This window comes from Neodiprion lecontei, chromosome 7 (genome assembly GCF_021901455.1).
Source record: "Neodiprion lecontei isolate iyNeoLeco1 chromosome 7, iyNeoLeco1.1, whole genome shotgun sequence".
NCBI classification, from domain to species: domain Eukaryota; kingdom Metazoa; phylum Arthropoda; class Insecta; order Hymenoptera; family Diprionidae; genus Neodiprion; species Neodiprion lecontei.
The window spans coordinates 1,867,405-1,882,062 of record NC_060266.1 but is presented as its reverse complement, the minus strand read 5'-3'; the positions used below and the strand labels follow the sequence as shown (position 1 = coordinate 1,882,062).

Genomic DNA, 14,658 nt, shown 5'->3' with positions numbered 1-14,658 from the left:
TTTTATATCTATTTCTGGCTTATTTTTAGTCGCTTGATAGCTATGATTTCACTAAAATGAAATCTAGGAACATATTGCAAAAAAAAAAAAAAATCGTAATAATACAATACAGAAACACATGACGCATTTTTTAATTTGCGTGAAAGTTGTACGGATTTTATGGTCGAAAAGTGAATAACGTGATGAAAATATTTTAACGACAAAGATGAAACAATATAAGATTGAGATGCGGCGGTTCATTTAATTGCATTAGCTAATTAACTCGAATCGGTTGATCGTTGTGAACCCAGTAATAAAGAGAGAATCTTGAATCGGCCATTTTCTCTGTTCCTCTCCGCACTCGTAACTGCCATAATTTTATAAGTCATTCTTCTCCGCGGCGTTCGATAGATGCGCGAAGGTTGAAGTTGGGCGTTGGGAGTTTTGGCGAAGAGGATAAGGAGAGGAGAGAAGAGGAATCTGTTATTGCCTGACGAATGAGCAAAGAAACGGAGATCGAGGGAGGGAAAGGGAAAAAGAAACGCTGTGCTCCGACAGCTCTCAGCGTTACATCCTGTGTTATATTATTCAGCCAGCAGCGACGTATAATCTGCAAAAATACGTGCGGCATTCCTTGCCAAAACCACCAACTTCGTATTACATTCGCGTTACAACGTCTATTGGTATTTTAATTGTGTATATATAAGTCATAAATTGCAATCGCGATGTATTCGTCGTTACGCCGTTGTTGTATTTTCTTGTTATTACAATTGGGAGGAAGGAGAAGGAATTTATGTTTCGCAACGAATGTAATTCTTAATACACCAGTTGTAGATACGTGTGTTAACCTCGGTGTGAATCGATCCGCGAGTCAAAATGCGAAACTCGAAACGAAAGGTATGAAAACGGAAAAAAATATATATATAAACAAATACATAAATAAACAAAAAATGGACAAACCACCTACGTAAAAGACAAAATGTAAATTCAGCCTGTTTTGCGAGATGAGAAGGATCGAAATTGAAGCGAAAACGTTCAACGGACGAAATCAATGTTCAACGTTCATCTTGTCAGATTTTCGTCTGTTATTCTTTTCAGCTTGTTTTGTCTTGATGAAAGCTTGTTTTACGATGAACAAAAATGTGCAAATAATTATCGAATACTCAGAGGATGAAAATGTGCGAACAAAAACACAAAAAAAAAAAAAAAAGAAGAAAAACCGATACAAAATCGGGATATTATTCGCTTATGTAAAAATTCTTCAGGTTTCTGTGCTTTTCGATGGTCACGTGCAGCTCACAGGTACTTACAAGAATATCTGGATTCAACGCACAGAGCGCAGATTTTTATTTTTTTTTTCTATTCGCACGTCTAGTAGACGCAGATACAATTAAAGGGGTAGAATCGTAGAGAAGACGCATTAATTCGTAGAAGGCAGAAGCGGATGACGAGAGAGGCGTGTGTGTAACGCAACGCAACGCGACAGAGGAGGAGGTAGGTTCGTAATCGATTCCCCGGGCCTCGGAGTTTTGCGAGGAGGTAGGGCTGGTCAGGGTCGACGGGCAGACCAACCGCCGAAAATATATTAGTTTATTTCTTCTATTTAGGTGCGCTGCGACGCGACGTAACGCAACGCGCAGGACGGAACATTATCCGAAGCGCTGCGCTCTAATCTGATCGGCCGATTCTTTAGCAGCCGCGATTTTATTCGCATCGGTTCTAGGAAAGAATTCGTATTTCTTTTTATTCACACTCGTTTTACGATTCATTCATTCGTTCATTCATTTATTGGGTCATTTTACTGTTTATTTATTTTATTTTATTTTTTCTAACATTCAAATTTACGTTTTCTTTTCTCAATTAGTCGTCGTTATTTCCTTTTTTCTCTTTCATTTCTTTCTGCTCTGATTCCACAATTTTTTCTTTTTTTTTTTTTTTTTTTTTTTTATACACACGTCGCACAGTGCAAGATATGTCGATATTGTTGGGAACGTAGCGTCGCTTTTGGAAGGGGATGTACGTACATAGATGAAAAGAGAAGAGAATGGTACCGGGAGAAAAATTAATGACAAATTTTTATAATTATTGAACCAAGATTTTTCGATAATTTTTCTTCGCATGGAATTTATAATACACTTGAAACTTCGGCAAATGATTGTCATTATTTGCTATGTATATATATATATATATATATATATCGCGTACTATTATCGCGCCTGGCAACAGATAAAAATATTAAATGAGACGGTTTGCGGACGATAGGATTTTTTTACACGCATATCCATACATACGCAGGTAATAAAAGTGTATTTTCACATAAATGCGTATACGTGAAACGTGAAGAACGTCTGACAATATAAATTATTGTAGGCATGATACGACGATGTTACAGATAATGCAGCGATAATAATAACAACAACAACGCCGATATAATCGCGTTATGTGTGTAACGATATTTTCGGTTTATTACCGACACGATCATGCGTTACATGTATCGGATTGGGTAAGGTCAGCTCAAGTTAGGTTCGAGACAAGATTTTATTTCGCACGTTATTTTCCCACCAAGCGGCAATGTTACGTACGTATGTATTATACATTGTATAGATAACGTCTCCGCAGCGTATCTCACGTTGCGAATCATTATTTTATCGCGCTTCGTTCCGACCGAGGATTTTGCGAGGGGAAGAAAAAGAGCAAATGAATAAGAGAGAAAAAATAAAATAACACAAACAATATCGCGTAATTCCCTTCATCGATTTTTATTTTAACAACCCTCTTGTATAAGTTGTATGCTTTATGCAGTTTGTTTTTGCTTCAAAATACACATTCTTCGGATTAAAATCTTGGGATTTATTCAAATTCGATGAATTCGATCGAATTACAGCGCATTTGCGGTTCAATGTTTTTTATACTATGTATACAAGCAGCTGTTTGAATTTAATTTTAATTTATCGAATTGAGTTAGTTTTTCGTTTCTTCCCCTCCTCCCCCCAACCAGTCGAATCGAACGTTTTTAATCGTTCGATTATGAAATCGAATGATAATTTGTCAAGTTGGAGAAAGAATACCCAGGAAGATATTAGAGAATAAGTGGGAAAAAAAAGAAATCGCCAATTATTTAAACAGCCACTCACAGCAGTTGTTTTCACATTATTAAAGTTTGTTGAAAATTATATCTTCAGTCGACGAATCAAGTTACAAATTCACTGATAGAAAAAGACAAAGTTTGTTCAAGATTCGAGTATTTGAATTTGTCTGGAATCGAGTTAAAACGAGACCCCTTCTTAAAATGTACATTATTTATTTATCCGTTCTCGTTTATTTCTGTACTCCTCTTGTTCGTTTTAGATTCTTAGTCCAGTATGTATACATGTGTATATATATATATATTCCGAAATTCTTTCGCTTCGCTTTCTCGCCGCGTGTGTCGCCAAAAAGTATAATATAAACTTTATACGTAGATAAAAGAAAGGTAGGAAAAGCGAATTCCAAACCTTGTAAATACACTGCAAGAGTGCAGAAGGGCGAAAAGTATGAGAAATTAGAGTGAGAGAAAAAAGAAACGCATTGCATAAAATGAATAATCGAAAAATATAACATTCGAATCTCGAGGTTTGAAAATTTATAACATAACACGTGATGACATATATTATGTATTATACCTGTATAATAATGTACGTTATACAAGATGTGTGCTTTTTATTTATCGGAATAAATTTTCACACATCGCTTCGCGCATCTCGTCGTTTTTCATTTTTTCGCTCACGATAAAAAAGAAAAGAAAAACACACACACACGTCGTGTTTGTTCTTTTCGTCTTAATAATTAATTTAGAAGTTAATCTTAGAAGCACCTAGAACTAGACCATTCTCATCTATACTTGTCTATCTATCTATCCATCCATATATCTACTTAACTAACTAATTGTCTGTTAATTCGTCTGCTCATCTCCGATATCTATGCATAATTAACGATTGTTCGGACCGTAATATCAACATCCAGTTTGTCAGGAATGTATTAATGCACGAGATGTTACAACGTTCGTGTATTTGCACACATGTACGGATATATACCTACATTCTGTGTGAATTGATGCGGTAGCAACAAGCCGAGCCGAGTCCGGACATCCATTCTCCTCATGCTGAGGGGCAACCTTGGGCCACCTTAAATAACTCCGAATATCCCGCAGTTTTCGTTCCGCCATTCCTTCGTTACGCCAAGTATCTTTCTTTACGCGAAAGGTGAGGAAGAAAAAAAAAGGAAACAAAAAAAAGGAAAACACAAAGAGAAGTAAATTAAATTAGATGCAAAGGAACCGATCGTCAATGTAAAGAAAAAAACAAAAAAAAAAAAAAAACATTAAAACCTTTCTTGACGATTGTAATAAAATCAATGGTGCCGAATTATATTTAAATCGATACTTTTTAATAAATTTAATATCGATTCAAAAATCTAGCACGAAGATTTGCACAGAAAAAGAATGTAATTTCAGAACACATTTTTCTGTTTTTTCTTTTTTTTTTTTTTATTTCTTTGTCTCGCGTTAATGTGAAATTATTTTGTTGTATAACATTCATTTGTTCTTCGAGTAGAATACAAAGTTTCGATTGTCACGTCTCTTACGGATTTGTATGCTTGTATTACGTACGGTAACTACGTGGGGTAATTCGATACGTATTTTGTATTTATCCAGATCGCGATACTTGATATATCGGTGTCGTGTAGAATTTCACGCAAAAAAAATGCATTTTTTTTTTTTTTTTTAAATGAACCTTATTTTCACATTCTAATCATAGGCGATTCGTTGACGTGTAATTCATTCGATAACAAGATCGACTTTGATTTTACTGAATTATACGAATAATGTGCTTTCGGCGTTTACAGAAGAATAAAGGAAAAAAGAGTAGAAGAAAAAAAAAAAAAAAATATGTACTTCAGGATAATCAGATTTCTGTCAAGTTTTCTATACTTGCTTAAAAAATGTTTTTATTCAAGTTTCCACTTTATTTGATGTACGATATTCGAAATAGAAACACGAGCAGTTTTAGTTTTTTTCGAGCATGCTCAAAAACAATTTTCGAAAAAAAAAAAAAAAAAAATGTGCAGTACAGGTATTGGAAAATCTGTAACAGATCTAAACAGTCGAAAAGTGAAAGTGAAAGAAGCGTTGGCATATTGTTTTGTTTTGTTCGATTGAATAAAAAATTCACGGTGGGCGAAAAAATTGTCTCATCCGCGTTTCGGAGACGAAATAGAGCGGCGTGCGGAAAAAAAAACGCGTGGCGAAGGATCAAATCGAAGAAGAAAAAGAAGGTCAGGGTTCGAGAGGCTGGTCCGAGTCGAGCCGCGGAACGACCCGTATTTATTTTCGTGAAAGTTTTTCGGCACCGCGAAGCGTCGCCGTTGGCCTTCGGCCGTTTGCGTCCCCTCTCGTTGCGTTCCGCCCCCGGATGGCGGATCACGGATCACGGATGGCGGATGTTCGCCTGCCGCGACAACGACGGCGACGTGAAAAGTCAAGTTCAAGGCCGTCCGATTCAACGCCGGGCTTTTCTACTCGTTTATCCCCCCTCCGCGCGCCCTTCGTTCCCTTACTTCCCTCCCTCTGCACTCCTCCCCTATCTTCCTCTCCCTACTTCGTTTTCGTCGCGACGCGTCGCTGACGCATAGTTGAGATCCACGTATGACGTATACATATATGCGTACGTACTGTGTGTCTGGTTAACCTCTCGAGAGTTGGCGAAACTTCGAAAATTTGCGCGATTTTTTTTTTTTTATCCTCCTCGATCGTTGTGTATCACAAGTTTCATGTACGTTTGTAAGACGCGGATTTTTTTTTTTCGTTTTCTTTTAAGACTGAGTTTTCGACGATTAGATTGTTTTAGGTATTCATCTCGACCGTGAACTCTCGATGATAAATTCCCGATTTTCAGAGCTTTGTTGAAAGCAATATTGTGATTCAGTTATTCTTGCCGTCTTTTTATACGACATGAAACAGCTCCTGGTAACTATCCAGTCCTGGAACTGATATCGCAGCCGAAATAAAATTCCAAGCGTGCACTCAGCGGCGGCCATCTTTGCTGCACTTACAAGCTTCCATTTTAACGGCGACTTACACCGCGCGCAATTGTTCAAAAATCATAGTTTAGGATTAATGAAATTAGAGTGAGAATAACTGACGGAGGAGGTTTTAACAGATCAAAACGTAATATAACGAAGAAAAACTTTACTTCGTTTGAGTAAAAATTAATTAAAGGACAAAAAAATCTCAAAACTTGACTGTTCAACTTCAACCTTTTTTCTGCTCACTCTACGCATGGTTACAATATATATTTAAACCGAAACACGTGTGTTCGTTGCACTTGGTGCATACATACACGCAACTTCTGCGTTCGGCAACGGGGAAAGGTATTTCGTAGAATTCGAAGTCTAAAATTGTTTGAACAAAAAGGATGAAACGTGTACGGTTCAGCAAAGAAAAGTTCAACGCTGTATGCGTATATATCTATATAAGAGCGAAAGACGGCGCCTTTGCCGTTTCCTAAAAATACATTATGTATGTGCCTACAAGCATCTTCTCACTTCGAGAAAAATTCTGCGATTCTCTGCAGCCGCGCGCGAATCGTGAATGCAATTGTTTCTCGTTCCTTGAGATTTTCAGTTTCTATCGTTATCCGTACAAAACGTACAGTCTGCTTGTATTTGCAAATAAAGAAATTTTTTAAAATAAGGTCAGATTTGTGTAAAAAAAAAAAAATTACTTATCGAAACTTGTCGTTTCTATTTGAAGAAATATTTTCGATACACTGAACGGTTGGTTTAATTTTCGAATTCTTGTGATGCTTTTTTCGATCTTCCGTACTAAAGCTCGTGCGATTTTGTTTCAGGTTTCTATGATGTCGGGTGGCGACGGTGGCACTGCAGGAATAGTCGGTAATAACAGGACGACGACGATACCCAGTATAAAACAGGAGGTTGAAAATCCTACAACGCCGTCGCAGAATTACCACCAAGTTTGTTCGCCCACCACGACCCTCCACCATCAAGATGTGGGTATATCAATTTACGTCGCCTATTCTTTTTCACCGCGAATTGTTCGATATTTTCACCGAGACTCACTTTTGGTTGGGACTATCCGCCCAATAATACCTCAATTTTGTTCGATCGATATTAGATACATGCAACAAAAATGAATGAATTTTTTTTCTCGAAAAGGTGGTATGCGGTCAGGTGGACATTCCTGATTACGGGGGCGGAGGAGGGAGTCCCGGAAGTCCTGAAAGGCATCACTGTTCGTCGACAACGCAACCAATGGGAATGGCAGAGGTAAAATTATGGGTCAAAAAATCGAACCAAACAGTAGAGAAATTTTGTTTGGCAATTTTGGATCTAGTTTTATTGAAATGCTTAATTTTTTTTTTTTTTTTCTTATCTCATCAGGGCGGTATCAAAGAGGAAGACATGCTGCCTAGGAGATTGTGTCTGGTTTGCGGAGACGTCGCCAGCGGTTTTCACTACGGCGTCGCATCCTGCGAGGCTTGCAAAGCGTTCTTTAAACGAACGATACAAGGTAGGCTACAAGGTACCACTGAAATCCCTGCAACCGAATTCTTAGTTCATTTAACCCTTTAATAGCCGAGCCATTGAAAAAATCACTTTTCACTCACCTCTTCAAATTTTTTCTAAAAAAAAATTACACGTTTTCAAAAATCGAGTTTTTCAATTTTCGCACCCGAATAAAGAGTTTTTCTTGAATGAAATTATTCAGTGAAAACTTTCTTTAGAGTGCGATACTGTTTGTTAAATTATTTCAGAACTTTTAAAGGTGGAAATTGAAGAAGATATTTTAAATAAATAACTTCTTCGTCCATGTAGACAATATGCTACAATGGCAACTAAAGGGTTAACAACAATTCCAATTTCAAATCTTACAAGTTCTTCTTCGTACAATCTTGTCAAATTTTTATACCCTTTTCTCTATCTTTTAGGCAATATCGAGTACACTTGTCCGGCGAACGGCGAATGCGAGATAAACAAGAGAAGACGAAAAGCCTGCCAGGCTTGCAGGTTTCAAAAATGTCTGAGGCAAGGAATGCTCAAGGAAGGTGTCAGGCTCGACAGAGTTCGGGGTGGTCGGCAAAAGTACCGGAGATCCACCGAGCCTTACGCCATGATGGCGAGCATCAAACTCGAAGGTGATTTTTAAAACTGATCAATTTTTCCTTCATTTTTTTCGACAACTCTGCAGAGATTCCGAAGCCTCGAGAAAAGAAGACACTTTTTCCCTCCTCATCCTGTAGTTGGTTTATTTCTTTTTTCACGCGCCATATTGAACTCGATTTGTCTGTTTTTTTTTTATTTTTTTTTTCTTTACAAAGATACAACAGTAATATTCGATAATTTTTATCGTTAAATGTATTCATCGCAACGATTGTCAAAATATTTCAAGCTAACGTTGGACCGACGACGGTTGCGTCCGGCGAAACGAGTGAGTAATATTCGACCTATATCTTTATATCGAGAATATAAAAAAAAATGTACGAAGTAATAGCGCAGAAAAGAAAGGAAGAAACGGTAGAAAAACGGCTTGAGCGAACAATGTAAAATATGTAAAGAAAACGAAATCCTGGTGAGGTTTTTGCCGGTTTTGCAAAAACCAAATTTCCTCCACTCTTGTTGCAGATAACAAAATGGTCGAGGCTCTGATATCCTGCGAACCGGACATGCTTCAGGCATCAAGTCCTTCGCTTACTTTGGACACGGATCAGCGAGTGCTCGGACAACTTTCCGATCTTTACGACAGAGAGTTAGTCGGTATTATAGGTGAGAAAAAATCTAGTGAAACAAAGTTGAACGAATAAAATAGCGGGAAACGACTTGACACGTGATTCGACGTATTTGTTCCTCTTCAGGATGGGCCAAGCAGATACCCGGCTTTAGCGGGCTGGCTTTGAACGATCAAATGCGTCTGCTTCAGAGTACTTGGGCAGAAATTCTCACCTTCAGTTTGGCATGGAGAAGCGTACCGAACAGTGGCAAGCTTAGATTTGCCCAGGATTTTACCCTAGATGAAAAAATTGCCCGGGAATGTCACTGCGTCGAACTTTACTCACACGTGAGTAGAACAAGCTAGAAATCGATTTTTCATACGCTGCTTAAAAAAAAGTTTTTTTTTTTTTTTCACACCTCAGTGTAACGTCTTACAATTTTATCACACCTTTGGAATAAAGTGTCAAACGAAACAACGCTTCTCTCGAAAAATTTTAATTCAATCCTGACAAGACCAGAAAAAAAAAAAACGCAAAGAAAATTATCAACGTCTAATTTGTTTCTCATCCCTTTCAAAACTATCGCAGTGTATACAGATAGTGGAACGACTACAGCGACTGAGCTTGTCGAGGGAAGAATTTTACGTACTAAAAGCACTGGTGCTTGTGAACAGCGACGCAAGATTGGACGAGCCTCAGTCTTTGGTTCGTTTTCGAGATGTGATACTGAATTCCCTTTCCGACTGCGTTGCGGCAGTTCGACCAGGTCAGGGTATACGATCAACGCAAAGTATGTTCCTAGTCCTGCCGAGTCTCAGGCAAGCCGACGGTATTGTTAGAAAATTTTGGACCAGTGTTTATAGGACTGGCAAAGTACCGATGAACAAATTGTTCGTCGAAATGTTGGAGGCTGCTTGTTATCGATGAAAGAGAGGAGACGAAGGAAAGAAAATTGTTTGTTTCTTATTTTTTCCAATCGTTATTTTTTTTTTTTTTTTTTTTTCTCGCAACAACATTTCTCTCCACTTTTTGTTCACACTACACAAATACCTGTTGTTATCATTACTATTATTAATATTACTATTACTATTATTACCATTACTACTAATATATTGTTTTATGTATATTATTGTTATTATCGTAAGGATTAGCTACTTTGTAATTTCACATCACAATCGGCTTCGGCTCCCTATTATTTATTTATTTGTTACATCGTTACCCTTTGAATTCAAAGTATTTAGATTTTACTTTCGCAATTCGTTGTCTTCACACATACACACACACACACACACACGCGCGCGCGCGCGCGCAAACTCTTTCTCTCTCCTTTTCTCATTATTTCTATCTCTGTATATTAATACTTCTCTATGATTACCGTATGTAAGAAGCTTTTGAGAAGAGAAACATGGAGAGAGAGTGAGCGAAAGAAGTATAAAAAAGGTAACAAAAAATTGAAACTGTCATTTTTCGTTCAACTTTTATTATTCGTTTATTTTTTTTTTTTTCTCGATAAAAGAAACGTTGCGTTTTCTTAATTACGTAATGAATTATTCTTTTATGTCCCAGTGCTATTTGCAAAGTAAATATAGTCTTACCTCAAAGAATGACATAAGAGAACCAAAAACGTGAAAAAATATTTAGTAAAAACACATTAAAGAAAAAAAAAAAAAGAAAGTAATCCGGTGTTAACGTAGCGAAAAAAAGCGATAAATGTAATAAACTAAAGAAACCATGTACAGAGTTATCTAGTGTATTGGAGTTTAAAGAAACTTTGACGAAAATTGGGACTCTGAGGAGTGCATAAAATCGTCAAACTGTGAGTATAGGTAATTTTTGAACGATTAAAAAGTGAAACAGAGAGAGGAGACAAGGAATAAAAAAATTAAAAAATTAAAAATATCTCAAATTTGCTGTGTGATAATTTCTGTTTTCTGAAAATGGACATACGTAGAGGGATGTACGTAATATTATAGGAGGATAGATGGACGGAGAAGCAAAAGCAAAATTCAGCTGTCTTAATGAATTCGCGAAAATAAGAACGTTGCTGGTGCTGTTTTTCTTTTCATCAAAATGATGAAATGAAAATGTGAGATCAAGTGAATAATGATTGAATTGAAAATTAAAGACGAATGAACGACAAGAAAAAAAAAAACAGTGATAATAATGAGACGATACGAAACTCCCGGATAGGAGTTATTTTATGATAGAAATTAGGTGTAACAAGTAAACCAACAACAACGTCAACAATAATAACACTACCAATAATAATAATAATGATAATAATAATGATGATAAGAACGCGTTGTACAGAAAAGAAAGAGACAAACGAATTGTATTTTTCTTATTTGCTATGTTATAAAATTTCGTTATCGTTGAATAATTAAAGAAATCGAGTCATCAAAGATTTCAGAATGGCTGTGGATGATGATGATGATGAGGAGGACTAGGAATATAGAGAAATGGAAATTTCCATACATAATAACATAGATACAGCAATATAGTTCCGTATAAATAAATAGAATTAATTTCATGTGGCAAAGCTAGGTTCGTGTTTTTTTGGTTTTTTTTTCCAATTCAAGACGTACGACTTGCGTAGTAACAATTTTAATTTACCTATTAATAACAAGTGAATAAATAATCGAATGAAAATAATTGGCTACTAATTCACGCGGAGTAAGAATACTAATAATGACGACTATATGAATTTTGTGTAATGATTATTGTTATTGTCGTTGTCGTTGTTGTTGTTGTTGTTGTTGTTGTTATTATCATTATTATTATTCTATTTTGTATGATAACTTAGCTGTCAAAGATCGAATTCTAATTCACGTTTAGATTGCATCTTCTTCGTATTTACATGGATAACGAAAAGAGATGAAAAAAAAAAAATACCAGTGATAATACGCATATATAGCGTGTAGCCATAGTGTGAATATTTATTTCTCATGTAAGACATGGAAGATACGATTTAAATTTTAACAAATTGAAAAGAGAAATTACCAAAATTTAATGTATGCAAGAAGGCGAGCAGAAAAAAAAGAAAACGACACAATAACTTGAAATCAAATCATCTCGTTTGCATATAACTCGTCTGTGCGTGTATGTATATATATACACACACACACACACACACTGTAATTATACATTTACATTGTAAAGAGAAAATGGTAGTAGCCGTAAAATGCGCAGGGAATATATTCAGGGATCTTTATTATTGTTATTGTTATTATTATTACTATATAATTAACAATATTATTAATTATATTGAATTACCCGATAGTCGTTATTACCGTTGCTCGAAGAATGGTAGTTTTGCTTTAGTTTTTTGTTTATCAAAAAAAAAAAATTGTCCCGCGCTGCCAACGAAACAGCAGCATGGTAATTTTTAAAATACGTAACAGAATACTTGTACGATATTAAGTACGTGGCGTGAGAAAAAAAAAAAAAAAAAAAAGGGAGATCGGAGAAATATGAGAAACGTGAAAAGTTGGTTTCATTATTTTTTTTTTTTTTTTCTGAAACCGAATGATGGACTTATTCGTACCGATCAAAGTTAGAATGGCTGTTATATTTTACATGCATCGGAAAGTGATATTCCGGTGACGAAGACGAGGAGGTTTTAATTTTTAATCGCGTAAACGAAGAAAGAGGAAATCAAACAACGAACGATCAAAAACAGATTTTCTTTAATTCAATTATCAAATTTCGTTTTTTTTTTTTTTTTTTTTTAATCGCAATTTTTCCGTCTCTTTCGTTTTTTGTCCTTTATTATTGTAAAAACGCGAGTTCTTCTCGACTAGAGATTGTATCTTTAATATAGGTAGCAAATTATAATTTTTTTCCGTTTGTCTTTCCGTTCCTATTCTGTTGTCTAATTATTTTTTTTTTTTTTTTGTTTCTTCCTCCAACCGACGACGACTCGCTACTCTTTTAAAAAAGAAGTTTCCCCCCCCCCCCCCCCAATCTTTCTCGAATATTGCGCGCATACGCGCGCGTGTGTGCGCGCGTGTGTGTGCGTGTACATGAAATATGCGGCAGTGCTTAGCGCGTACCGTAATATATATGCATAAAAATGAAATACGGTGTAATAAAATTAATGTGACGAAAATGAGAAAAACGAAAAATATTCGCAGAGAAAGAAAAAAAATGCTAAGACAAAGAAAAGTAACTTGGCTGTTGAATACCACGGTGAACGCGACAAAAAAGGAAGCAGAAAAGCGAGAAAGATAGAAAAGAAAGAGAAACAATCAAATGATTAATTAGTTTTCAAATTATCGGTTTCTTTTCTCTTCGTTATATTCACGTTTTAATGGTTTGTTCAAGTTTTTGGTACCTTCTGTTGTTCTTTCAAAAGTACTTTCAAATTCTTCAATATTCCATCGTTCGTTTCCAACGTGTGCGCATCGTCCCGATGATAATTGTGATAATAATACTAATACTGATAATAATAATAATAATAATAATAATAATAATAGTAATAATAATCGTAGTAGTATATGGGAAATTCTCGGTTTTATTTTTAATTTTTTTTTTTTCCCAGAGACGTAGAGAACGAATCGCGAACGAATTTCTGACGGTTTTCCTTTGCGGGAAGAACAGAAAACTCAAATTTACGCGCGTGTTTTTTATTTTTTTATTATTGTTATTATTTTTTTTTTTTTTTTGTTTTTATCTTTCCTACACATTTTTTAGTTACAAAAATTTATACTCGCACAAAAGCGTATAATTTAACACTCCGTTCGCCGTGGTCGTAGAATTTATCGTAGACTCAGGGTTTCAACAAACAAACAAACAAACGAATGAATAAAATAGGTATAAAAGTATATATATATATATACTTATATATATATATATATATATATATATATATTGAAGGAAAGAATATAATTATTCAAAAATTAAATGAATTTTTTTTTTTTTTAGTCCTCTAGTTGTAACGATGTTTATATGAAAATCTTATGTACATTGTATATACACGTATTGTACCCTATACCTATAAAAATATGTATGCGTACAAGAGAAGAAAAAAAAACGATGCGTATGCAATAGATATGATATATAAATAAATGAATAAATAAATACATATACACAATACATCCATAGGTGTGTATAAAATATACATTGTATACATGTGTATAGTTATAATAAATGATGAAAATTAATTAATTAGGCACACGTTGCGCGATGTATTTTTGTTTGATATTGTACATACGTATACAGTGTAGAATTAAATATGTAATATAAAAATGTAAGTATACCTTTTACAGTATAATGTATATATATAGGTGTTTATATACGTATGTATAACGTAATATTAGATTAGGTGCGTGTAAAATCTTTTTTTCTGGCATATTCTCTTCTATGTACTCTGTGTGAAAAAATTTATCGACAAACTTGAATAAGAAGTAAAAATAATATTCTCGAAGGTGAATAATCGTACAAAATGCAGAGAAAAAGATATACATAAAATCGCACGGTATTCCGTATGATATATCCTTATATGTATAATAGCAAGAGATTATTTTTTTAATGTATGCATGCGTGTACAATTTTGCTTCGTGATGCAAATTTCTATCACTCGACTCTGCTGCAGGTGGTATTATATTGTTCAGAAGCTTTACGCGCGTTCATCTCTTTGTATAGCCGGCTTCTCCCTGCAGAAGTAGAATTTTAAACAAGTTTCATAATTTTTCAACGACTCTGAGCTCGCACAGAGCAGAGACACAACACGTTGAAATTTCTTGTTGTTTGTTTTGTCGGATACTTAAAATTTTTAACTCAATAGCCGAATAATCTACACCGGTGAAAAATATTATATTTATTTTAATTTATTTTTTTAATTTTTTTTTTTTGACCAAAGAATTGTGTTCCTTCGAAAGTATAGACGCTGCTTGTTATACGATATCCTTAA

The 14,658-nt window shown here is 35.2% G+C and overlaps 1 protein-coding gene across 8 annotated transcripts in view; it reads left to right on the top strand.

The window, feature by feature from the left end:
• The window catches only part of LOC107219216 (steroid hormone receptor ERR1), a 37,565-nt gene extending 25,818 nt beyond the window's left edge, over window positions 1-11,747 (top strand). For 2 of the 8 annotated variants that reach the window (XM_046744908.1, XM_046744906.1), the window contains 8 exons: window positions 6,867-7,028; window positions 7,195-7,305; window positions 7,420-7,561; window positions 7,968-8,174; window positions 8,429-8,467; window positions 8,662-8,802; window positions 8,892-9,094; window positions 9,336-11,747. In XM_046744908.1, the coding sequence (XP_046600864.1) occupies window positions 6,873-7,028; window positions 7,195-7,305; window positions 7,420-7,561; window positions 7,968-8,174; window positions 8,429-8,467; window positions 8,662-8,802; window positions 8,892-9,094; window positions 9,336-9,674 (1,338 nt within the window). In that variant the 5' untranslated portion in view covers window positions 6,867-6,872 and the 3' untranslated portion in view covers window positions 9,675-11,747. Of the gene's footprint in view, window positions 1-461; window positions 663-798; window positions 877-6,866; window positions 7,029-7,194; window positions 7,306-7,419; window positions 7,562-7,967; window positions 8,175-8,428; window positions 8,468-8,661; window positions 8,803-8,891; window positions 9,095-9,335 lie in introns of those variants that run through there. The other 6 variants (XM_046744903.1, XM_046744902.1, XM_046744907.1 and 3 more) reach the window with 6 other exon arrangements.
• Window positions 11,748-14,658: the final 2,911 nt, after the last annotated feature.